Below are 27,614 nucleotides of genomic sequence, written 5' to 3' on the forward strand. Positions count from 1 at the left end.
ATCACTGAAAACAACAGAAGCCATCACCCAAGGCAATGGGCTGCATGGCGAGGCCTGAGCAGATGCTAAACTAAGCATGTGAGCTGAGGGCTCCCTGATTGTAAACAAAGCACTAAAGGATTGTTTGGCAAGCTGAGTATGTGCTAGAGGAGGGAAAGTTAGCAGACAGTGAGAGATACAATCATGAGGGTGACCCTGAGAGCAGAACAACAGAGCTTCCAGGGCTGGGAACCTACTGGAAAGGCAGGCTTGGGGAAACTGCCTGTTCGTTGTTCATTACAGTCAGCAAAACTCAGTCACAGAACCTTTCTTAAATCTACATTACCTCATCGAGGCACCTTTCATACTGTTCTCTTTGATTTTCATTTTCCAGAGCCAATGCTGAATTCTCTGCCTGCAGTAAGATGCAAATATATAATGCAAATGAATCATTGGGTATTTTGTGCTACATGACAACTTATTCAATGAATTTACTGCACATACCTTCTCAGGATCCAAAATAATTTCTTAAAAATACACAAAACATATTTCCTTTAAGTTACTGTTATAAACAAAACTGAAATGTCATCAGTTTTATGAAGTTATCCACAAAATACATTACAATTTAGAGAAATACAAGCATTGACATTCTAAGTATATCTGTAACCTAGTCTTGTCAGGTGCAAAGATAGTTTGCATGTCAATTTTATTCCTGGTACTGTACATTGAAACTGACACCCAACCTGCATAAAGAAAGTATCTGGTGGAAACGGAATCTATCCCAAGCTTAAAGAAACAATAAGTCATTCCAGGGCACTGGAATTGAGTAACCGTGGATATAGTGGCCACACAATAATTGATGGGTACATTACACTCTAATCATAAAAAGTAATTTTCTTAATCCACCACATTAAAAACACATGCCAAAGTCTACCATTTCAAGAGTGAAAAGGAATTATATTTTACAACATCTAAATAAAATCTTAAAGTCAAATAGTAAATTTCATTCTAACAAATGTCAGTTTAAAAATTAATATTTTCCTGTATACTAATGGCTTTAATCTGTCCTTAATTATCCACTGTTCTGAGATTTTTGCATAATGCACATGAAAAAAATAGCACAAGCTGGTATTAAAATTTAAATTGTGTTAAATCACTGTACTCTTCTATATAATTTTGCCTTTGCCTTGGGAAGCTCCTTTGTTGCAGAAATTCCCCAAAATATAACAGAAATAAATATATCATTTTCAAATAAGAGCAAGTTTCACCTATATTCCTCTCAAAGACTGAAAAAATAAAACAAAATATAAAAATGTGCAAATTAAAGCTGGCCTTGGGAATCTATGTGTTGTCCCTGCTCCCCACTCAGACCCTTCACATCATGCAACCATAACATCACAATCAATACATTCAGATAATTACAACCATTAAAAAGTTTACATTACTCACCTCCCTTTTACTGCACTGACAATCCATAAAAGCTTAATAAATGAGGTCTTTTAACCACAATTATTTTTTGGAACAATGGTCACATGTATGGTTAACGTTTGCAATTCCAGACCGAAAAGTTTATTGGTGTAATCAAACACGTCCTAAGGGAAGATTTTGCCTGGAGAGAGCAACAGTTATCTCTTTATAGTTAAAAAGAAAAGAAAAGAAAAGAAAAGAAAAGAAAAGAAAAGAAAAGAAAAGAAAAGAAAAGAAAAGAAAGAAACCTGAGCAAAATTGCAATTAGTTAATTCACCGACCTTTATTTCAAATTCAAGATTAACCTAAAAATAATGTGTTGGGAGGAGAAAGGGAAATATGCCCATAATTAGCCAGTTTTTAAGAAGTATAGAGACAAGTCAAAGGGTGACGAGAGCAACATATGGAGATTACTTACCTTTCTAAACAAACAGTTTTATGAAGTCAGCAGTACACTCCAGAGATATCTATCAGCAAATGTTATGAATTTCTCTGCATCACATCTGCGCCATACAGCACACCCATAGATTCAACATTTGGTTACAAGAGAGTTTCTAAGTGGCCCAGCAAAGTGGCAGAACATATTGCAGGAAAAGGTAAAGGTGCAGTAGTAAATTCAAAGCAGAAGCAAAGATAGAAACAGAGGTCAGAATAACAAAAGCAGCAGTAAGAGTTTGGGAGCTGGATGCTCAAATATCCAAGAGGACATCATACTTGCACACTTGCACCGGAGCTAAAACAGAAGTAGGAGCACGTAAAGTATCTGTAACCCAAGGAAAGTGCCAGTCCACTCAGGAAACAGACACTTGTTATCAGTTTGGAAAAGCGTTCCATGCTCCTGGTGATTGCTGATTTAAAGATGCACATTGCAGAAGCTGTAATAAAAAAGGTCATAGCCAAACAGTTTGTCACGCTATAAGAAATAAGGAAGAGACCAAATTAGGATATAGAAAAAGGAATATCAAGGTACACTCTGTAGACAGATTTCAGAGTAGCAGCCGTGTTAGTCTGTATTCGCAAAAAGAAAAGGAGTACTTGTGGCACCTTAGAGACTAACCAATTTATTTGAGCATAAGCTTTCGTGAGCTACAGCTCACTTCATCGGATGCATTCAGTGGAATTCAGCTGTAGCTCACGAAAGCTTATGCTCAAATAAATTGGTTAGTCTCTAAGGTGCCACAAGTACTCCTTTTCTTTCTGTAGACAGAGGCAATGGTGACACAGACTGCGAGAGTGGATAGCCAGCTGTGGATATAGTGTAAGCCAAAATCACAAGTCAGCAATCGGGTTGACACCCCAGGTGGAGGGAAAAATACTTGAAATGGAAGTGGACACTGGCTCCATAGTCTCATGTTCAGAATATATGAAAACTTTAAAAAATAACTAACTGAGGGAGACACTGATGTTACTAAAACATATACGGGAGAAAAGATAGCACCAACTGGAGTAAAACAAGTGAATGTGGAGTATAACAATAAGCAATGTTTATTAGACTCTCATATCATTGAGAAGGGGGGCAAAGCCCTCTGGGGCGATGAATGGTTATACAATGTTCCTCTGGATTGGAAATCTATAAAGATCTCTAAAGTCACTTTCGGTATACCCCACTAAAACAGCTGAACAGCAGCTGGAAGGGATATTATGTCAGGCATTGGGAATAATCAAGGGGGGCACAGGAACTCTAAACCACATGAAGGCTAAAATGATCCTAGCTGAGAAGGCACAACCCAAGTTTCACAAAACTCAACCTATACCTTACAGTAGTCGCTCAAAGGTAGATGCTGAACTGGAATGCCCAGAAAGAGAGGGCATGCTTTCAACAGGGGCCTGGAGCAAGAGGGGAACTCCTATCAGCCCAGCTGTGAAAAATGTGCTGCAGTAAGGGTTTGTGGATATTTTAAGGTCACCATAAACCCTGTCTGAAAACACTTACACATGGAAGTTCAGGAAGAGTCTAAAGCAAACCTCACAATCAACACACAAAAGGCTCTCTACCAATACAGCAGGCTAGTGTGTAGCATTGCTTCAGCTGCTGCTATATGGCAATGGATCAAGTTTTGCAAGGTATTCTGAGCACACAGTGGTATCTGGATGACATGACTGTGACCAGTAGAGGAACATCTGGAATCCTGGAAGGGGATAATAAAGTGTCTAAAAGAATCTGGGTTACAAGCCAATTGCATAAAATGTGAACTTTTCAAGGGCTCAATAGCTTATTGCGTGCACGTTACTGATGTACACGGCCTACATAAATCTCAGGAGAAGATTAAAGCAGTGCTGGAAGCTCTTCTGACAAAGAATGTGTCATAATGTAGAACATTTCTAGGATTTATTAACTACTATAGCCGATTTGACCACACCTAGCAACTGTATTACATCTGCTGAACTGTTTGCTGCAGACTGGTCAAAAGTGGGTATAGTCATGTAAGCGTCAAAAAGCTTTCCTGGAAGCAAAACAATTGGTCATATCAGACAGTGAGCTAATGCATTTTAACCCACTGTTGCCTGTCAAGTTAGCATGTGATGCTTCTTTACATGGAATGGGGGCAGTTATATTGCACACAATGCCAGATGGCAGAGAGAGATCCATAGCATTTGCCTCCAGTCTCTCACAGTGCCAATATGTAACTATGCACAAATAGACAAAGACGCTTTAAGTCTGGTATTGGGTGCAAAGAAATTCACACCTGTCATAGAGCACCAAGCCCTAGTATCAATCTTGCATCTGAGGAAGGGAGTTCCTGTGACAACTGCAGCATGTATGCAATGCTTGGCCCTCTTCTTGGCAGGTTATATCTATAGCATCGAATTCAAAAGAACAGATGCTCACGCAAACCAAGATAGGCTCCCCTGTCTGCCCATGCTAGTTGAAGGGCAACCTGTAACAAAACCAAAATCTATCATATTTGTAAACTTGTTACAAACTGAGTGTGCCCCAGTGACTTGTAGTTTGTTCGAGCAAGAAACCAAGAGGTTTATGAAGCCACTCTGAAGGGCTGGAAATACACTGAGCACCCTAATCTGGCACCCTTTTACACTGGCAAAGTTGAATTTATGGTACATCCAGGAATTCATGTTATTATACCTAGCAAACTGCATATAAGAGTCTTACAAAAGATCCACGTAAGTCACCTAGGAGTAGTACAAATGAAGGCATTTGCCAGAAATTTTGTATTGTGGTCAGGCATTGACTAACAAATAGAACCACTTGCTAAGGAATGTTTAGGATGCCAACAGGTACCAGACATGCCTAAACCAGCACCATTACACCCCTGAGAATGGCCCTCAGCACCGTGGCAGGGTCTGCATATTGATTTTGCAGAACCATTTTGGGGAATAATGTATCGAGTAGTGGTGGATGCCCATTCCAAATGGTCGCATATATTTTGCATGAAAACCACCACAGCTGCACAGATGGTAGAAAAATCTTTGAATTTTGTTTGCAAGAACTGGGCAGCAGGAACAAGCTGTGAGTGACAACAGCTTTCAGCTAAGTTCAGAAGGGTTTCAGTCGTTCATGAAGAAAAATGGTGTTAGACATGTTATCTCAGCACTATGCCACGGAGCCACAAATGGTTTGGTTGAAAGACTTGTACAAACTTCTATACAAGCTCTGTGATCCATAACAGATGAGAAGGGGTCATTATAGCAGAAGTTGGCATGCTTCTTACTAGCATATCAAAATGCATAACATGCCATGATGAACCAAACATCTGAAATTCTGTTTATGGACTGAAATCTCAGGTCATGCTTGGACTTATTAAAGCAAGATCTATGTCTACAAGTCAGAAATAGTCAAATAAGTTAAGCAATTGGAGAGAGCGCACCTTGTAAGCTACAAATGGATCAAACAGCAATCGCTAGCACACAAATGGGTACTTTGTCCTATCGAGTACACGTGGCACCCAATATATTCTGACACTGCCACACTGACCCACTTCAAGATTTGGGAGTGACTCCATGACTGACAAAAGAAGCAAACTTGGGAAGCCATCAATTGTTCCGACACTGGTGCCCCAACAAGAAGCAATAACTTTAAACCAGAAAACAGCTGCATTGAACCATCAGCATCATCTGAGGGACATCCGATTCAGACATTACTGCGGACACACCACTTCCTCAGGGAAATGTTCAAAATGCTGGCAGATGCAAAATACAAACCACCTAAAAGATCTGACTTGTTACTGAACCTTTGGTTATTCCCCCCCCCCCCCCAAACACTTCTGAAGGTTTTGTGCCCATTTGATTTCAGGGAGAGGATGGATGTGATATATTTGAATGTATTGAGCAGTGTTGAATCTGTTTATGTGAATTTGCAATTACAGTTTTATTTCTGAGTCAGTACTCACCAATGTGAATAGGTATTGTACAATCTAGCCCTAAAATAGTAAGCTTGAAAAATATATATGATACAGTCTGCTCCCATGTCCAAATGCCTAAAAGATCTGCTAACAATATATGGTCATTTAGTAAACACACAACTACAAAATATCAAACTTGAGTCCTACATTTCTTGCAGTCTGTCTTATTTTGATTGCTGTGATGTAGTAATAAAATGGAAGCCGAATCTAAAACTGCGTGTGTTTTATTGCCTAATATATGACTTCAGCAAGCTATTCCTTGGTGAATACACTGCCAAAATTAGGAAATCTGAGCGTGACAGCATTAATAATAAATAGTACATTTTCCCTCATTGTCTGCCACAGTGGAAATAGCTGTATAATACAAACTTTTTCACACCAGTGGCTTTGAATGTGTACAGAAAGGATATAATCCAGTCTATGCTAGCTTGCTTCTTGATTGCTGAGCAAATCATGCCCATTTACTTGGTATTTTTGAAATGGGGACTAAGCAAGGAAGGGAACACTTCACAGACTTCATTTAAGACCCCGGTGCCAATCCCTGTAAGGTTGACAGACCTATACAGGGATCAGTATGTCACCCCATATTGCAAAAGAACACTTACAGTAAACCACAATCACCCCCACAATATTTACATATATATAAACATGGGAACAGTGTTATAGTTTAAAAAAAAAACACCTTTCTTTAAAAGAGGGAAACCAAAGTAGGGATAAATGAGACAGGCTAAAAGTCAAGTAGAGTTGGACCTTGCAAAGGGAATTAAAACCAATAGTAAAAGGTTCTATAGCCATATAAATAAGAAGAAAACAAAGAAAGAAGAAGTGGGACAGCTAAACACTGAGGATGGAGTGGAGGTAAAGGATAATCTAGGCATGGCCCAATAACTAAACAAATACTTTGCCTCAGTCTTTAATAAGGCTAATGAGGATCTTAAGGATAATGGTAGCATGACAAATGGGAATAAGGATATGGAGGTAGATATTACCATATCTGAGGTAGAAGCGAAACTCGAACAGCTTAATGGGCCTAAATCGGGGGGCCCAGGTAATCTTCATCCAAGAATATTAAAGGAATTGGCACAAGAAATTGCAAGCACATTAGCAAGAATTTTTAATGAATCTGTAAACTCAGGGGTTGTACCGTATGATTGGAGAATTGCTAACATAGTTCCTATTTTTAAGAAAGGGAAAAAAAAGTGACCTGGGTAACTACAGGCCTGTTAGTTTGACATCTGTAGTATGCAAGGTCTTGAAAAAAATTTTGAAGGAGAAGTAGTTAAGGACATCGAGGTCAATGGTAAATGGGACAAAATACAACATGATTTATCAAAAGGTAGATCGTGCCAAACCAATCTGATCTCCTTCTTTGAGAAAGTAACAGATTTTTTAGACAAAGGAAATGCAGTGGATCTAATTTACCTAGATTCCAGTAAGGCGTTTGATACTGTGCCACATGGGGAATTATTAGTTAAATTGGAAAAGATGGGGATCAATATGAAAATTGAAAGGTGGATAAGGAATTGGTTAAAGGGGAGACTATCACAGAGGGTCCTACTGAAAGGTGAACTGTCAGGCTGGAGGGAGGTTACCAGTGGAGTTCCTCAGAGATCGGTTTTGGGACCAATCTTTTTATTACTGACCTCGGCACAAAAAGTGGGAGTGTGCTAATAAAATTTGCAGATGATACAAAGCTGGGAGGTATTGCCAATTTAGAGAGAGACCGGGATATCATACAGGAAGATCTGGATGACCTTGTAAACTGAAGTAATAGTAATAGGATGAAATTTAATAGTGAAAAGTGAAAGGTCATGAATTTAGGGATTAATAACAAGAAATTTAGTTATAAACTGGGGACACATCAATTAGAAGTAACGGAGGAGGAGAAGGACCTTGGAGTATTGGTTGATCACAGGATGACTATGAGCCGCCAATGTGATATCGCTGTGAAAAAAGCGAATGTGGTCTTGGGATGCATTAGGCGAGGTATTTCCAGTAGAGATAAGGAGGTTTTAGTACCGTTATACAAGGCACTGGTGAGACCTTACCTGGAATACTGTGTGCAGTTCTGGTCTCCCATGTTTAAGAAGGATGAATTCAAACTGGAACAGAGAAGGTACAGAGAAGGGCTACTAGGATGATCTGAGGAATGGAAAACCTGTCTTTTGAAAGGAGACTCAAGGAGCTTGGCTTGTTTAGCCTAACCAAAAGAAGGTTGAGGGGAGATATGATTGCTCTCTATAAATATATCAGAGGGATAAATACCGGAGAGGGAGGAGAATTATTTAAGCTCATTACCAATGTGGACACAAGAACAAATGGATATAAACTGGTCATCGGGAAGTTTACACTTGAAATTAGACAAAAATTTCTAACCCTCAGAGGAGTGAAGTTTTGGAATAACCTTTCAAGGGAAGCAGTGGGGGCAAAAGACCTATCTGGCTTTAAGATTAAACTCTTAAAGGAGTTGGTATGATGGGATAATATGATTTTGACAATTAATTGGTCTTTAAATATTCATGGTAAATAGGCCCAATGGCCTGTGATGGGATGTTAGATGGGGTGGGATCTGAGTTACTACAGAGAATTCTTTCCTGGGTATCTGGCTGTTTAATCTTGCCCATATGCTCAGGGTTCAGCTGATCGCCGTATTTGGGGTTGGGAAGGAATTTTCCTCCAGGGCAGATTGGAAGAGGCCCTGGAGGTTTTTCACCTTCCTCTGTAGCATGGGGCACGGGTCACTTGCTGGAGGATTCTCTGCTCCTTGAAGTCTTTAAACCATGATTTGAGGACTTCAATAGCTCAGACATAGGTGAGAGGTTTATCGCAGGAGTGGGTGGGTGAGATGCTGTGGCCTGCATTGTGCAGGAGGTCAGACTAGATGATCATAATGGTCCCTTCTGACCTTAATATCTATGAATCTATGAATGTGCTTTTTCTCTTTGGAAGACCAGAATGGTAGAGAATTGTGGAAGTCTTTCACCACTCTTATCACCCAGACTTTTTAGCTCATGGTGTTCTCTGTTGGGAATCCTAATGATCCTTGTTTCCTCTACCCCCAAGAATTCAGATTCCAGCCATCTTCTGATTGGGAAACTCTTGCGGGATTTGCATGGAGTTAAAAAGTATCACTCCTTATAATTATTTGAAAAGGTGGCTGTTAAGCAAAATAGGTACTCTGAGAAACTGTCCCTCTATTACACATTTTTTGTGGGAAGTGGGAGGACAGTATACTCCAAGCTGTATCATGTTTACTGACCCTCAGAGGCATAATAGAGAAATAGAAGTTACACACCTGACATAACCTAGGAGGTGAGTCCATAAATCAAAAGGAAGAAAGCTGGAAGATTATTGATGACGACACTTTCTTAACTATCAACTGTATGGTTTCTGCAGTCATTCTGGTTTTAGATACAGTTGTACTTTTATTCTAATGGATCTGTGCGCATCTTTTTTCTTCTGTGTTTTCTTATGTCCCAATACACACACGGAAAGTAAAAAACTAAACAAAACAACCTAAAAGCCAAAGCAGTCTAAGCATGGTAAACAGTCCCGGGGACCATGGATATGTTTGGTCTGTCACTAGTGTTTCAGCAGCTCAGACTGTGGGTAAGTATTTCTCTGCTGGGGTCTCAGCCCTCCTCCCATAGTATCATTCAGTCAGTTGAACACATGTTGCAACATAAAGCTTGCCATTAGATGAGACATTACATACTGCTTTGCATGCTATTAAGGCACTATCATGCTGATGCCAAGATAGAGGCTTATGTGCTTCATATCTTCAAATTGGAATGAAAGGTTTCTACTGTAGAAGAGACTCTCCAAACAGTTAGTGGGAAATATAAGGTTTTAAATCAGTAACTGGATAATGCTAAGCAGCTTTCAGCTGCCTTAATTAGAGACAACTTTGTTCTAAACTGTAAGACTGAATTTATGGAAAATCAATTAGAAAATGAAAATTTAAGATTACTTTGTATAAAATAGGGTTTTCTGGCATTGACACCATCGCCAAGATACATTCATTACTAGATACTTATTTGTTTCTTAGTTTGATCCAGTTTTCAGGGTGAAAAAGGCAGATTATATCTCCAGCAAAGCTATAAATATTTTCAGGACACGTTAGAGCTGGGATAACAATCTTTCCCACTCCCACGCCGACAAGGGTCTTATGAAACATAATGAATTAGTTCATGATAAGTACTTTGAGATCTTCAAAAGAAAAGTGTGATACTGTATACTGATTGGAGAAAGTCTTCAACACTTTTATAAATACGATGGAAGAAAAAAACCAAAACCCACTGAATTTTCCCCTAAAAGACTGATTTTCTTTCAAGAACCAATTATTGCAGAGTCAAGATATAAAGCAAAGGGATATGGAGGGCAGGATAGCAGACATGTATTTGGCACTAAGGCGAAAGGAAATGAGGGTTTAAAGGTCGTATGTCAAGTTAGCAACTCAAAATTCTTTGAAGGTATCATTGATAAAGGTCAAGGGGAACAGAGTTATGACAGTGAACTTTAAAAGCACTGACAGAATGTTAGAACACTGGTTACTCTGTGCATTTCCTTGTTATTCATAATAAACCAGTAGTCCCTTTATAGAAAAGTTTATTGATTTACACAGACACTCATTTGTGTAAACCCTGTATAGTACATGAAGAGCTGCCCAAGTACTTCAAATGCACTCAGCAATTTTTTTTTCATGTTTTTAATCTGTGATTTCACACATTTTGTGCGCAGAGCTGTATAGATTCCACCATTTATAGCTATCCAGAAGGGGCTGGTTTGAACCTAAGAAGAAGTTTGTAGACTGTGTAGATGTAGGTAATGGTTCCTGGATCCCTTATGTCCTTTGGGATTTTTTCCAAGCTACTGCTCTAGAAGGAGCCTGCCACCTCCATGCCTTTGACCCTGGTGAACTGTTTACCTCCATCTTTTTCTGCATGTCTTGATGAGACAGAGACAACATACCTTTTGAAAGTAAGTAATTACATAAAAGTTTTACTGGCATAGTTACGTTGGTTAAGGGGTGTGATATTTGTAATGATAAAACTATTCTAGTAAAAGCCCTAGTGTAGACATAGTTACATCACTATAAAACTGTTTATACTGGTATAACTTTTGCTGGTTCCATGTTTCCTTTTATATTGATATAAATGCTTCAATGTAGGAGTTATACTGCTATAACTGCATCTCCAGAGTGTCATTCACCAATACAATTCTCTCTCTTTCTTCAATCCCAGCCTCATTCACTCCACAGCTTCTGACTTCTGCAACAAATGAGGCAGGGGTCCTACGTTCAGCAGCTTCATTCACTACACAGCCTTGATTCATTCCATAAGCACTGTTCATCCTATACCTTGAATGAGGCAGGAGTCCGGCAGAAACAACAGTATGCGTCCATGTAATTTAAAATTACTATAATACATACATACAAGGAGATCACTTGTGCGTATGTATTATGCGGGGGAGAGGGAGGGATAGCTCAGTGATTTGAGTATTGGCTTGCTAAACCCAGGGTTGTGAGTTCAATCCTTGAGGGGGTCATTTAGGGATCTGGGCCAAAACTTGGGGATTGGTCCTGCTTTGAGCAGAGGGTTGGACTAGATGAACTCCTAAGGTCCCTTCTAACCCTGATATTCTATGACCAAACAGAGGTTGCAAAGACAATATTAACATGGGTATTTCCTTACTTTTGAGTGCTTGACTGTGCAAACTTAACGTTCTTTTACTGTCTTTTGCCCTTCCCCCCCACAGCCATTCTCCTTCCTTAGAGGTTTTTAAGGTCAGGCTTGACAAAGCCCTGGCTGGGATGATTTAGTTCGGGTTTGGTCCTGCTTTGAGCAGGGGATTGGACTAGATGACCTCCTGAGGTCCCTTCCAACCCTGATATTCTATGATTCTAAATTGCATATGTGCACATTATTTGTATGTGGACCTAAACTTTAGCTTTAAAAAATCGTGTGGATTTAGTGCTGGAGAAAGACTGGAGTAAGGAAGTCCTCCATTTATCCACAATCCAGCAAGAGAACAGGGGAAGTTGTTACCCTCACGCATTGCCCTGCCAATATACCTCCACTGATCTATCATGGACTGCCCCTAGGCGCCAACACAGGTAGCATAATTTTCATGGTCCATGTCGTTCTAACTCTCTCTACTGAGTCACAGTCTCTGACTGCTACCGAGAATAACTAATGATGAAGTCAAGTTATCCCACTCATTCATCTGTTAGCAAAAAATCAGGCATAACTCAGACTTCAACTGGGCTTCTCAAAATGCCCCAGGACAATTAGATACATTTTGGTTAAAGTCGGAGTTCTGCCTTGTTTTGTCGTTATTCATTTCTTTTCGCAAACTGGTGAATGAGTGGGATAACTTGACTTTTAACCTTTTAACCTTCTACTTATGTTGGATAAGAAACTGACCTTCACAAGGCTAAGCCAAACAAACCCAAACTATCTGAGGTTCACACATTTTACTAGAGATGAGGCTGCTTCTTAAATATAAAATATACATCAATTTTTCCGGGGCTTTGCAAACTATCTTTGCTGAGTTTTCTTAGGATTTTTCCAGAGAAGCTATGGCCTGATATTTTTAACTGGCTCAAGAGTCACAATATTCCTCTTTCTTATTTCTGTTGACTATATGGTAGTTAAGAACAACAAGCCTTTAAAACCTTCAACATTTTCCCTCCTGATACCATAGAAATGTCTGAAGCTGACATTTTAAAAGAAGCTTAGGAACAGGCTCTAGCACAACAGAATACACTATAACACAAGACTTATCTTCCAGCAAATAAATACCCAGGCTATAAACAGATATATCAGTAATAGCCTTTTTTTAGCAAATTCTGGTGTACGGAAAATTTCAGCATCTCTGACATATACTGTTTGTATACATACACACACAGAGTATAATGTACTTACAATATAATCACACATACAAGCATATGTAGGATATAATTATACATCTCTATATGTCAGATGTAAAGGGTCTCTATTCCATCATTTTTTGACATGGTCAGACAGTATACTTTTGGAGAAGAGGAGAACAGTGACAATAAATTGATGACAAACCGACAGTGCTGTACATCATATGTGTTGTCTCTGGGGGTCACAGATCTAACAAAATCTCAAAGCTCTGACATCGCCTAAAGAAAGGGGCCACAGCTAGTGAGGGGAACTGATGTAGCCAAATCCGAGAGAATGTTTTCCCACTGACTTCAGAGCCACCACCATACAGTATGGAAAGCGTAGGGGACAATTTCCTGGTGCAAGTGCTAGAGGAGCCAACTCGGGGGGAGCTTTTCTTGACCTGCTGCTCACAAACTGGGAAGAATTAGTAGGGGAAGTAAAAGTGGATGGGAATCTGGGAGGCAGTGACCATGAGTTGGTTGAGTTCAGGATCCTGACACAGGGAAGAAAGGTAAGCAGCAGGATACGGACCCTGGACTTCAGGAAAGCAGACTTCAACTCTCTCAGGGAACGGATGGGTAGGATCCCCTAGGGGACTAACATGAAGGGGAAAGGAGTCCAGGAGAGCTGGCTGTATTTCAAGGAATCCTTGTGTTATACCAATAAAATAAAAACCAGCAGGATCTTATTAAAGGGAAAAAGGCAAAATACCACATTTATTGTGAATACAGAAAGAATCATAGTAAGCAGTTAGTTATAGCTATAACATGCCATTCAATCTCATATTTATTCACACATTCATTCATACAAACACACACACACAGGTTCTGCAAGGTTGTTATCATAGTTACCAGCCTTAGAGTTGCTCATGCCAAGCCACTGGTCGGGTGGCCTGGACATGAGGAGGGAGCAGGGCCTTGTCAGATGCTCATCTGATGCTCCTGGAAGTTGGTTTGCAGAATCAGACCCCAAAGTTCTCACTTTTTAGAGTCTATTTTTATAGGAATTTCTTCCTATGCCAGTCTATGGGAATTGCTTCATCATGCTGTTGCTGAATCAATCAGCAGATAGCACATTCCTGACGGCTCCAAGATGTTATCTTGTTCTTTGGTTCTCCCATTCTTGAGGCTGTTGGGTGGATTCCAGTCTGCCCTCCGGGTGGGGTCCTCTGGTTATTTCCACTTGACGCCTTCTTCAGCCAATGGACACTGGATTCTTAGGCTGGCACCTCCCTGATCATTCAGTTATTATCCACACCAAGCATCCATCCACATACATCCTCTATCTCTATTTTAATCACAATTGTTAATACATCAAAAGGGTGGGGAGTCTCTGGGTGCTGTTTCTGTTGTTAGAGTATTGCTTTGAGTCTCTCTCTCTGTGAATTGCTTTGAGAACAGACTCTGTCTTAGAATGTACTAACACAATTAGCAGCTTGCAAGTTTCATACATAGAGGGAGAGAAACAGTACCAAAAACCAAGAGACCTCTTAATTAGTAATACCCTGGAATTTAAACTCTGGGGAATCAAACTCATTTGTGATTTTAATTCAGAACTTCTTTAATATGATCCAACACTTGTTGAGGTTACAGGGACAAACCATCCCGATGTGTCGAAAGAATAGTAAATATGGCAGGCGACCAGCTTGGCTTAACGGTGAAATCCTAGCGGATCTTAAACATAAAAAAGAAGCTTACAAGAAGTGGAAGGTTGGACATATGACCAGGGAAGAGTATAAAAATATTGCTCAGGCATGTAGGAATGAAATCAGGAGGGCCAAATCGCACCTGGAGCTGCAGCTAGCGAGAGATGTCAAGAGTAACAAGAAGGGTTTCTTCAGGTATGTTGGCAACAAGAAGAAAGCCAAGGAAAGTGTGGGCCCCTTAATGAATGAGGGAGGCAACCTAGTGACAGAGGATGTGGAAAAAGCTAATGTACTCAATGCTTTTTTTGCCTCTGTCTTCACTAACAAGGTCAGCTCCCAGACTGCTGTGCTGGGCATAACAACATGGGGAATAGATGGCCAGCCCTCTGTGGAGAAAGAGGTGGTTAGGGACTATTTAGAAAAGCTGGACGTGCACAAGTCCATAGGGCCGGACGAGTTGCATCCAAGAGTGCTAAAGGAATTGGCGGCTGTGATTGCAGAGCCATTGGCCATTATCTTTGAAAACTCGTGGTGAACGGGGGAAGTCCCGGATGACCGGAAAAAGGCTAATGTAGTGCCAATCTTTAAAAAAGGGAAGAAGGAGGATCCTGGGAACTACAGGCCAGTCAGCCTCACCTCAGTCCCCGGAAAAATCATGGAGCAGGTCCTCAAAGAATCAATCCTGAAGCACTTACATGAGAGGAAAGTGATCAGGAACAGTAAGCATGGATTCACCAAGGGAAGGTCATGCCTGACTAATCTAATCGCCTTCTATGATGAGATTACTGGTTCTGTGGATGAAGGGAAAACAGTGGATGTATTGTTTCTTGACTTTAGCAAAGCCTTTGACATGGTCTCCCACAGTGTTCTTGTCAGCAAGTTAAAGAAGTATGGGCTGGATGAATGCACTATAAGGTGGGTAGAAAGGTGGCTAGATTGTCGGGTAGTGATCAATGGCTCCATGTCTAGTTGGCAGCCGGTGTCAAGTGGAGTGCCCCAGGGGTCGGTCCTGGGGCCGGTTTTGTTCAATATCTTCATAAATGATCTGGAGGATGGTGTGGATTGCACTCTCAGCAAATTTGCGGATGATACTAAACTGGGAGGAGCGGTAGATATGCTGGAGGGCAGGGATAGGATACAGAGGGACCTAGACATATTGGAGGATTGGGCCAAAAGAAATCTGATGAGGTTCAATAAGGATAAGTGCAGGGTCCTGCACTTAGGACGGAAGAACCCAATGCACAGCTACAGACTAGGGACCGAATGGCTAGGCAGCAGTTCTGCGGAAAAGGACCTAGGGGTGACAGTGGATGAGAAGCTGGATATGAGTCAGCAGTGTGCCCTTGTTGCCAAGAAGGCCAATGGCATTTTGGGATGTATAAGTAGGGGCATAGCGAGCAGATTGAGGGACGTGATCGTCCCCCTCTATTCGACATTGGTGAGGCCTCATCTGGAGTACTGTGTCCAGTTTTGGGCCCCACACTATAAGAAGGATGTGGATAAATTGGAGAGAGTCCAGCGAAGGGCAACAAAAATGATTAGGGGTCTGGAACACATGACTTATGAGGAGAGGCTGAGGGAACTGGGATTGTTTAGTCTGCAGAAGAGAAGAATGAGGGGGGATTTGATAGCTGCTTTCAACTACCTGAGAGGTGGTTCCAGAGAGGATGGTTCTAGACTATTCTCAGTGGTAGAAGAGGACAGAACAAGGAGTAATGGTCTCAAGTTGCAGTGGGGGAGATTTAGGTTGGATATTAGGAAAAACTTTTTCACTAGGAGGGTGGTGAAACACTGGAATGTGTTACCTAGGGAGGTGGTAGAATCTCCTTCCTTAGGAGTTTTTAAGGTCAGGCTTGACAAAGCCCTGGCTGGGATGATTTAATTGGGGATTGGTCCTGCTTTGAGCAGGGGGTTGGACTAGATGACCTCCTGAGGTCCCTTCCAACCCTGATATTCTATGATTCTATGATTCTATTACCGCATATGCTTCTTGTTCTATTCCGGACATGATGCTGCAGGCAGTGGTGCCAAAACACAAATGCAGGGCAGAAGCCTGAATACTCCTGCAAGGGAACATTTGTGCATGTCACCCCAAAAAGGCAACTGTAATTACTGGTGTATCTTTGCTTTCTTGTATTCAAAAACTTGGGTTTGGCAATCCATCTCTTTGCAAATTGTGAAGCACCTCCCCAATCTCTGCTGTGTTTCATCTCCTTGTCCAATCCTGTAAATGAGCTGATGCCATAATGACACTCTCTCCAATTGGTATCCAACAGAGCATCTCATCTTGGTGTATTTATTTTGCTTCTCCTACCTGGTATTAACAAATATTTGCATCTTTCTCAAGGAAATAAACATTAATCAGTCCAGCAGTACTGAAATTGTAATTATTATGAACTAAGGAAAGGCCATAAATAAGAAATGCAATCCTAATGCCAACTAGACACATCTTTAAGAACATTTTCTCCCCCCCCGCACACATTTGCATATTATTTAAATATACATAAACACACTCACTTATAAACACACAAAGGATTCACTTCACTCACCACTGAAATGGATTTTTTTTGTCATTTTGGTTTACAGACTTCTTTATTTGTTTGGCTAGCTGCATTTGCTTTAACTCTCTTTCTCTGCTTCAAGCAACAAAATCTCCAGAGAAAATCCCTGAGACCAATTTTTCAGGAATTCAATAAAGTGTTCACTATGACTGTTTGGCAGCTTTGTGCCAATATGTACAGTGATAACTAGAGCTGGTTGAAAATTTTTCTGTGGAACACTTTTCTGTCAGAAAATGCAGTTTTGTCAAAATCAAAACATTCATGGGAACGTGTAAATGTAGATGAAAATTTCAAAATGGTTCTAATCAAAATGGAGTATTTCTTTCTGACTTCCTTGTTTCAATTTGACAATTTTTAAATGTGTATTTTCTTATATATATATTTAATATTTATACACATATTATTGAATATATTTTAATGTTTCAACTTTATGAAAATAAAACATTTTGACATCTAAAAAATGTTTTGATAAGGTCATTTACATGTTTCAGAAACTAAGTATTTTGGAATCTTCAGCCAATTTTAAATTTCAAATTTTCATTCCAATCAGGATGAAAAGAAATTTTGAAATGTCTGAATTTCCTCAGGATGAAAATTCCATTTTCTAATGAACTCTAACCATCCCATTATGACTTAGAACCTGATGCGAAGTCCACTGAGGTCAGCTGGAAGTGCTCCTATGACTTCAGTGGGCTTGGGATCTGGTACTTAAGAGCTTTTTGAAAATGATGAGTGTGACGAATCAGCAATTTTGTTTTTTGAAAGTAGAATATTGTAGGATTTTTAAAAAATTCATAACATGACAGAAACTACTCATATGCTTAAAGTTAAGCATGCATGCAAGTTTTTGTAAGGTGGGAGGAATCTCAAGTTGAAATCAAGTTATAACATCCTTTCCCTCAAACTTCTGTAGTGATGAGCACCTCAGGGAGGGAGAAGACTTTATCTCGAATATTAGCCTGATTCTACTGGCCAGGTGTGCATCATAAGATAAGAGAATACTGTTCCCCCTGACCAAAATGTCAGTTGGCCAGCAGCAAAGGGGCCCCAAGGCACCCTTGATCCCTCTGCCTTTGATCAAGATGACCTTCAAGAGAATTGGTGTGGACATGGTTGGACCCCTAGCAAAAACTACCTCGGTGCATCAGTGCATAGTAGAGATTGTTGACTATGCAACCAGGTACCCAGAGGCTGCTCCGCGAAAGCTATGGCAATAGCTCCAGAGTTCCTGAAGCTCTTTTCATGCATGGGATTTCCCCCAGGAAATATTAACAAATCAAGGAACTAACTTCACCTCCCAGCTGATGAGTAAACTATTCTACCTTCTAAAGGTTATGTTCCTAAAAACCTTGGTGGAACAACCATAGATTGATGGCCTAATAGAGTGATTTAATAAGATACTGAAAGGAATGTTGAAATGCTTTGCCAGTGACTACTCCAAACAGTGGGACCAGCTACACCCATCACTCCTGTTTGCCATGAGAAGTACTGCAAGACTCTTTGGGGTTATCTCCATTTGAATTGCTTTATGGTCATCAACCACGGGGAATTTTGTATTTGCTCTGTGAAGGGTGGGAGGAACAAGACGTAGGTAGTGCCTTAAGCATGACCCAATACGTCTTGCAACTAAGGCAGTGGTGGGCGAACTATGGTGACCATGTCCTACTGTCCTAAATGTAGTCTGTAACCTATCATTTAAATCAGCTTCTAAACCAAATGACCGGAGGATAGCCAACGTGATGCCAATTTTTAAAAAGGGCTCCAGAGGTGATCACAGCAATTACAGGCTGGTAAGCCTGACTTCAGTACCAGGTAAACTGGTTGAAACTATAGTAAAGAACAAAATTGTCAGACACATAGATGAACAAAGTTTGTTGGGGACGTGTCAACACGGTTTTTGTAAAGGGAAATCATGCCTCACCAATCTACTAGAATTCTTTGAAAGGGTTAACAAGCATGTGGACAAGGGGAATCCAGTGGATAGATTTTCAGATTTAGATTTTCAGAAAGCCTTTGACAAGGTCCCTCACCAATTGCTCTTTAAGCTGTCATGGGATAAGAGGGAAGGTCCTCTCATGGACCGGTAACTGGTTAAAAGATAGGAAACAAAGGGTAGGAATAAACGGTCAGTTTTCAGAATGGAGAGAGGTAAATAGTGGTGTCCCCCAGGGGTCTGTACTAGGAGCAGTTCTATGCAACACATTCATAAATGATCTGGAAAAAGGGATAAACAGTGAAGTGGCAAAATTTTCAGATGATACAAAACTACTCAAGATAGTTAAGTCCCAGGCACACTGTGGAGAGCTAAAAAAGGATCTCTCAAAATGGCAACAAAATGGCAGATGAAATTAAATGTTGATAAATGCAAAGTAATGCACATTGAAAAACATAATCCCAACTATATATATCAAATGATGGGGTCTAAATTAGCTGCTACCACTTAAGAAAGAGATTGTGGAGTCATTGTGGATAGTTCTCTGAAAACATCCACTCAGTGTGCAGCGGCAGTCAAAAAAGCAAACAGAACTTTGGGAATCATTAAGAAAGGGATAGATAAGATGACAGAAAATATCATATTGCCTCTATATAAATCCATGGTACGCCCACATCTTGAATACCGCATGCAGATGTGGTCACCCCATCTCAAAAAAGATATATTAGAACTGGAAAAGGTTCGGAAAAGGGCAACAAAAATTATTAGGGGTACAGAACAGCTTCCATATGAGGAGAGATTAATAAGACTGGGACTTTGCAGTGGTGAGGCAGGTTGGGCTAATGGTTTGTGAGATAAAACTGCCAGGGAGGAGAAAGGAAATCAAGATCTATCACATGAATCTTCTCAAACCTTGGAAGACATGGGAGGCCCTGATGATAACTCCCCATCTTCCAGAACCTGAATTAGGACCCCAACTACTCAGCAGCCAAGAACTGACAACAGTATAGGAGGGTGAGGGCTCTCCCCTGGGCAAAGAAAGCAGCTCCACCAATTGATCAAGAACTTTGCAATTGTATTCTCCATCCACACAGGGAGAATGCAGTTGGTTCAACACCATCTGGAGGCCAACCTGGGCCAGCTGGTCAGGAAGAATGCTAGGTCATTGCCATGGATGATGTGGGATATAGTCTGAGGGGAAGTACGGGTGATGTGGATGTGGGGGTAATTGTCCCATCCAACAATGAATGGACAAGCTCCATAATTCTCGTTCCCAAACTGGACAATTCAGTTCTGCACTGACTTTAGAAAGGTTAATGCCATCTCGAAATTCAACACTTACCCAATACCAAGTGTAGATGAGTTACTGGAGCAGCTGAGACCAGAGAAATACCTGAGCACTACTGACTTAACAAAAAAGTACTGGGAGATTCCTTTATCCCCTTCTTTGCAAGAGAAAACAGCTTTCTACATCCCTTTTGGGCACTTCCAGTTCAAGACTATTCCTTTCAATTTCCTTGGAGCTGCCATGACTTTCCAAAGGCTTATGAATAGGATCCTCAGGCCCCACCATCAGTATGCTGTGGCCTACACAGACAGCATCATTGTCTATAGTCCTACCTGGGAAGACCACCTACTGCACCTAAAGGCGATGCTAAAAGCCCTATGGGATGCGGGGCTTACAGCCAACCCAGTAAAATGTAAGTTAGCCATAAATGATGTAGCCTACTTGGATACTGCATAGGAGGTGGTCTGATGAAACCAGTGGTCAACAAGATACAGGCCCTAGCAGTATGTTCCATTCCCAAGACAAATAGGCACGTAAGGTGTTTTCTCGGTCTGGTCAGTTATTACTGGAGGTTTATACCTGGTTTTGCCTCAATTGCGGCCACCCTTACAGACTTAAAAGGCAACAACACAAAAAGATCCAATGGGATGAGAAATGCAAAGTCAGTTTTAATGAGCTGAAAACACGACTGTGCCAGGCACACCCATGCTCTTCAACCTTGATTTCTCCTGGGAGTTCATGCTGCGCATGGGAAGCCTCAGATATCAAGCTCAGAACTATATGTTGGATCATATTAAAGAAGTTCTGTATTAAAATCACAAATGAGTTTGATTCCCCATAGTTTAAATTCCAGGGTACTACTGATCAAGAGGTCTCTTGGTTTTTGGTACTGTTTCTCTCCCTCTATGTGTGAAACTTGCAAGCTGTTAATTGTGTTAGTACATTCTAAGACAGAGTCTGTTCTCAAAGCAATTTTTTGTAACAACAACTACTCACACAGAGAGAGACTCAAAGCAATACTTTGTAACAACAGAAACAGCATCCAGAGACTTCCCACCCTTTTGTTGTATTCATCTCGCTTTGTTAATAATTGTGATTAAAATAGAGATAGAGGATGTATGTGGATGGATGCTTGGTGTGGATAATAACTGAATGATCAGGGAGGTGCCAGCCTAAGAATCCAGTGTCCATCGGCTGAAGAAGGCGTCAAGTGGAAATAACCAGAGGACCCCCGGAGGGCAGACTGGAATCCACCCAACAGCCTCAAGAACCAACAAACAAGATAATATCTGGCAGCACGGAGCCGTCAGGAATGTGCCATCTGCTGATTGATTCAGCAACAGCATGATGAAGCAATTCCCATAGACTGGCATAGGAAGAAATTCCTATAAAAATGAACTCTAGAAAGTGAGAACTTTGGTGTCTGATTCTGCAAACCAACTTCCAGGAGCATCAGATGAGCATCTGACAAGGCCCTGCTCCCTCCTCATGTCCAGGCCACCTGGCCAGTGGCTTGGCATGAGCAATTCTAAGGCTGGTAAGTATGATAACAACCTTGCAGAACCTGTGAGTGTATGAATGAATGTGTGAATAAATATGAAATTGAATGGAATGTCATAGCGATAATTAACTGCTTACTATGATTCTTTCTGTATTCACAATAAATGTGGCATTTTGCCTTTTCCCCTTTAATAAGATCCTGCTGGTTTTTATTGTATTGGTATAACATATACTCTTGCAAAACTTTGAAGGAGAAGAACACCCAGTCCTATTCCTGAGTAGGAAGATCTTTCCCAGAGAAAAGGCTTACTCCATTCTTGAAAAGGAGGCATTGGCGATTAATGGACCATGTTTTCCTTTGGGTATTGTCTGAGAGGGAAGCCCCTCTCTCTGGTCACAGAACATGCCCCCCTACATTGGATTCACACCATGAAAGACAAAAAAACCCACATATAATGAGATGGTAAATTGTGCTACAACCCTACAGTTTCAGAGTACAGCACTAGGTAGGAAGGGACCATAACACCGATTTCTTTTCATGGGAGATCGGGGATGGTAACAAACTGCCCCAGTATGGCTTCTTCAGTTTGAGAGGTGAGGTATGTAAAGGGACATAGCCTCATACTGACATTGAGGACACTATTGAGCGCCTATGGGCCTGTCCAGCACTAATAAGGTGCACCTTCAAGGCTTGTTCTGCCTGGAGAGCAGGGAGCTTAAAAGGGAAAACCTATCACAGGAAGGGGCAGTGAACAGGGAGAAGGCTGCCCTGCCTCAGACAGTGAGACAGGCCCACGGAGAAGAGACAGCAACAAGCCGCACTGCTCCCAAAGCTGGACAATCCAGCCTCAGAGCAACACGCCTCATGAGGAGTGGCTGGAGGTGGACCTTGTGTAGATTAAGCCCAAAGGGCTGACCCAGGAAGACTACCTGAATTGTTTTGCCTTGCGTCTGTTTGATTTCCCATGTGGTCCCCTCTCCCACAGGGGACAAAAGAGGGGGAGAGGACTTTTCTTTTGTTTGCTCCAAGAACCTCTTGGGCATCTGCTGGAAAGGGGGAGAGTACAAGAACCTGCAGTGGGGTCTAGAGGGGACTTGTAGGGACCCTTTCCCCCCACAACTCCCCAAAACACAAAAACAAACAAAAACAGATAATACTTTTGTTTATGACATAAAGCTTGATATTTTACCTTGTCCCTCCCAAATTTATTTTTCCCTGTCTGTCTTTTAGCTTAGAAATATGACTATTGTCAAGTCTTCTCCTCCCTGGTTTTGCTGGCTGTGTCACTGGAAGGCTAGAGAACTGGAATAGATGCTTTCTCTATCCTTAATTGAAGAAGTAGGGTGTTGAATCTTTAACAGTGATCTTTTCCCCCAACCATTTATCCAGTGTTTGGAATAAATAGGTGTTTTAAAAAACAAACAAAAAATAAAAAGTCTTTAACACACACACAGCCTGACCAAATATTGCTTCTTTTCTTAATTGCTCAAATTTCACATCCTTGGTATGTCTGATGTAACAATCCTCAGAATTTTCCAGACATCCATGGAGTTTTCATGGTGAAAGGTGATACACTACACTGGAATGTACAGGTAAAAATAAGCAGGAACTTTTCACCTCCCCAAAATGTTGAGGCCTTTTTTAAACATCTTAAAGAAACAAATAAGACATCTTCCGTCCCTCCTTCCCACACACACTTTTTAAAAAAAATTTGCAAATCTCCTTTTTAGTTTATTGTCCTTTTGTGTTTGTATATGTGAAAATGGAATAATCTCTTTTGCTTTGCTGTGTTGTACAATAGAAACATTTTAAGTATAGTATGGTGCCATAATATTATACTTTAATTGTATCACAGAATATTAATTTTTTCATGAAAGCTAAAATCTATTTACCTTCCTTCCCCTACAGTGTATAAACTTTGTTTTATTCCACACTTTAAAATTATTGACTTTCATCACAATTTAAGCTATTAACGTCAACTGTTTCACAATTCCTAAAAGAAACTTCTAACGTGTTTCTCTATATTTAACCACACAGAGGTTCCTGAAAGGCAGTGTTAGCTGCAATTTCATTTTATTCAATTCCATAGAAGTGCATCCATAAGTCAACTGTCCCCAGGGATTTCAAAATGACCTTCTTCTCAAGGATTTCATTTGCTTCCCTCTCCCCTCCAGGCGAGGAGTTAAAAAAACACCACCACAACTCACAACCAAGCACGGTAGGTATTTGGTCCATTGTGCACTAGACATGACACAATGCCACATAATGCGATGAAGTTTTTTCATAGCCAATAGCTAACTTCTCATAAGTGAACCAGCAAAGTATTGTTTACTTGCTGCCAAATGAAATAAAACTCCAGTGACAAACATCTTTCTTTCCCTTTTGAATTTCATCTATTTTTCTTCTTACAGACACAATACGCAGCAAATAACATCCTGTAAGTCACTCTGTTTACATCATGATACACAATAGGTTAAATTAAAAATGAAGTTGCTTTTTCAGTGCAATTTTACTTCACCCATAACAGAACAAAAGCATCTGAAATTTAGTATCTTTTACAATCTGAAGCTGCCTTTTCCCAAGTTGTGCTACCTTCAGAAGGGATGGATGCCCTTTGCTGGGCGATGGTGGCCTTAGAAGCAGTCTATCATGGCAGCATACCATGGTTATTCTAAACCCTCCTTGAGGGATGCCTGATGCAGCTGCAACCAGTAGTCTGAGGGCTCTTACTTACCAGGGGCTTGCCCCTATGGAGTCATCACCTATGTCAAGGTAACTTCCCATAAACCCAAACTGAAAGATAGGACAAATAGGATAGAAAGCCTTGTTTAAAACACAGAATGGCATTCTTCTGTATAGCTTAGAATCAATCCAGAGGCCTTCTGTGACAAATGATTAAAAAAGAGAATTTTCAAAAGCTTTTACAGGGTAAATGTTGTGAATTTACATTTAATGGAAAACAGAAAATGTGCAACAATATCACAAAAAGTGCATAAAAGGAAACTAGCTGTGTGTGAAAAGTATATGTTTATTTGACATAGTCATTTTTTGGAATCAGTATAGTACCACAATAAGTATCTTTATTTATTTAGCATGCCCCGTGTTGAAGGACACAATATAAATTTTGGATTCCACATGTGACAAAAACATCCCCAGTTCGCACTGAGATTGTTAGTTACACATGTCAGGGATGCAACTACGGAACAAAAATGATGCCACTTGATATCTTGTATCTAACCAACCTAGCAAGATTCCGCATTCTAAAAATTAGCAACAAAGCTTCGGCGAGCAATAATTGCTGAAGGATTTGATGACCAATTTCAAAGAAAGAGAATGCTCACAGATTTCTCAAACTATCTGTGACTAAATCAAAAACAGAAGAAAGAAAATGAAGTGTTTTGAGTTATGTGCCTAGCTCTAATCACATGTGTTAGGCTAAATTCTGTGAGATACCTTGGTGCTATTTACATTGATTTCACATGAGATGCACCTATGAAAAGGAGAGCAGAATGCATCCTGTTATCTGATTTATATAAGTAACCGCAAATAATGGGCAAAATCCAGACTAGTGGTACGTGCAACTCCACTGCAGTCAGTGGAATTACACCCACTTATACCAAGTCCGAATTGATCCCAAGGAAGTCAAATATACAAACATTACTATTGGCCATGAGGAAATGTTGCCGTTATCTTAATCCCAACTGCTACTCAAGAGCAATATCAATGATTAATTGATTGGCCTAGGGGGGAAATGTGTACAAGAGAACACAAATAAATCAATGTGTGAAACACTATGCAATGTAATATATACCTGGGATCGATCATATTACTGCTCACTCTGATAGGCCTGCAACTAAGAAATAGTCCTGCTCACAAGAGGTCACCAGCAGGGCAAATTGGGTGCTTAACAAAAGAAATTTTCATCGTTTTATGCATACCCTATTTCTCCTGGGAAGGGCAAAAGAGATGGGTGAGGGACAGAAAGAATCACTAAAATGAAAAGAAAAATAGTTTTGATAAATAAAGTGTAAGTGAGAGAAAGACACAGTCTGTTTCATAAGCAATAAGTGATGCAGCAAAGAGGCTAAGTTGTAGGAAAGACATGATTCAGTGATCATGCATGGAGGCTAGGTTACACTGGCCTGTCTGTCTGGCAGGAACATGGCCCCAGATTGAATTCTCAAGACCCTTGTGTAACAGCAAAGTATGTCCTTTCTGAAACCTGACCCCCCTTTCTCCAGTTCCTCTCACACTACAGAGTCAGTGGGTATTTAAGTGAAGTTATTGAAATCAGGGAAGTTATCTCAAAACAGAAGTGTTATTTTGGCAAAATATTCAGCATTATTTTAATGTCTGTCTGATAAATTTATTGGTTGGTCTTAAAATAAATGGGCAATTACATTTTAAAAATGAAAACAGGATTGATTAAAGAACATGGCGGTGTCTCTAGAGCTTGGATTTATTTTATAGAAATTTAGAGACATAGCAAAATAATTACTATTGTGACGACGTAGGTTGGATTTAAGGAAGAATTGACATTGTTTATTTAAGAAAATGAAGAATATAACTTCCATTGTTCCTATCAGAGATGGTAGTGATTAAAATGTCGTGAAATAAGGTATGTCTTCACTAGCAACGTTAAAGCGCTGCCGTGTGGCTGTGTAGTCACAGCACCACACAGTTGTGGCTGTAAAAAAAACCACTCCCACGAGGGGAGCAGCTCCCAGTGCTGGTGCACTGTCTACACTGGCACTTGACAGCGCTGAAACTTGCAGCACTCAGGGGGGTGTTTTTTCACACCCCTGAGGGAGAAAGTTGCAGCTCTGTAAATTGGCAGTGTAGACAAGGCCATAAAATGAAATGACAAAACCCTCTGTGATAGTGCTAAGCAACAGGCAATGGATTTTTGCAGAGAGGAGGAGTTTACTGAGCTTGTGCACAAAAGTCGAAAGAGGTCTAGATATTGCTGGGGACGGAGAACACTGCATGCAGCAGAATGGAGAGCAAACACGTAGGCATGTTTCAACTGCAGAACAGCAAGATTCCATAAGAATAAAAACAGCCTTTGATGAACCTCTAGAGCAGGGATTCTCAACCATTTTCTTTCTGAGCACCCCCCCCCCCCCATGCTATAAAAATTCCATGGCCCACCTGGGCCACAACAGTTTTTCTGCATATCCAGTAAAAGCCAGGGCTGTCATCTGAGGGTAGCAAGCAAGTCAATTGCCTGGGGCCCCACAAAACTAAGTTGCTCGGTCTTTGGCTTCAGCCCCAGGCGGCAGGGCTTGGGCTTTAACTTCATCCCCAGGCAGCAGGGCTCTGGCTTCAGCTTTCTGCCCTGGGCCCCAGAGAGTCGAACGCCGGCCCTGCTCTCTGGTTTATTTTGGCAGCTCTCCTAAAACCTGCTCATGGCCCCTCAGGGGACCACGTACCTCTGGTCGAGAGCCGCTACTCTAGAGAAATGGCAGGGAGAAATTTTTTGCACTCCAACCAGGTCAGTTTTTCAGGGAAAACCTCTTCCAACTGATTTCCAGATTGCCACAGACTGTTAAGAGAAATGCTAACTGTGCATTTCAAATAGAAGTGCCACAAATGAGCAAGACTCTACTGCTTAAGGAGGTGTTAGGGTGACAAGAGGTGTTTTGGGAGTTGAATTTCAGGGATGAGTTCAATATAAGGCCAGGATGAAAGATTAGATTTGACTGTTGAATAGACAGAGAATATAAAGTGCAGGCAGAGTCCTCAGAGGTTTAACCTAAGCATGAAGAAGACAACAATTTCAAGGATATGAGGGTAGAGTTAGATTAAGTGGGGGATTCTAGAGGTACAGAGGTGCTTTGAGAGAAACTGTGAGGATGACTGTCATTGAGCACTTGGAAATGAGAGAGGCAGGCTTGACTGAGAAGACAGGGGGACTCATGTATTTGCCTGATTAAGAAGCATGATGATATTACATTTCGTGTGC

At 40.8% G+C, this 27,614-nt stretch overlaps 1 protein-coding gene across 18 annotated transcripts in view; it reads right to left on the reverse strand.

Moving 5' to 3' along the window:
- Positions 1 to 27,614, reverse strand: part of NCKAP5 (NCK associated protein 5) — a 623,862-nt gene that overhangs the window by 142,578 nt on the left and 453,670 nt on the right. For all 18 annotated transcript variants that reach the window (XR_012664337.1, XM_075117769.1, XM_048869232.2 and 15 more), the window contains one exon: positions 326 to 394. Coding sequence is in view for 17 of the 18 variants with exons in the window: in XM_075117769.1 (XP_074973870.1) it covers positions 326 to 394 (69 nt within the window). In the remaining variant the exon portion in view is untranslated. The remainder of the gene's footprint in view (positions 1 to 325; positions 395 to 27,614) is intronic.

Source organism: Caretta caretta, chromosome 11 (genome assembly GCF_965140235.1).
Source record: "Caretta caretta isolate rCarCar2 chromosome 11, rCarCar1.hap1, whole genome shotgun sequence".
In the NCBI taxonomy this organism is placed as follows: Eukaryota; Metazoa; Chordata; order Testudines; family Cheloniidae; genus Caretta; species Caretta caretta.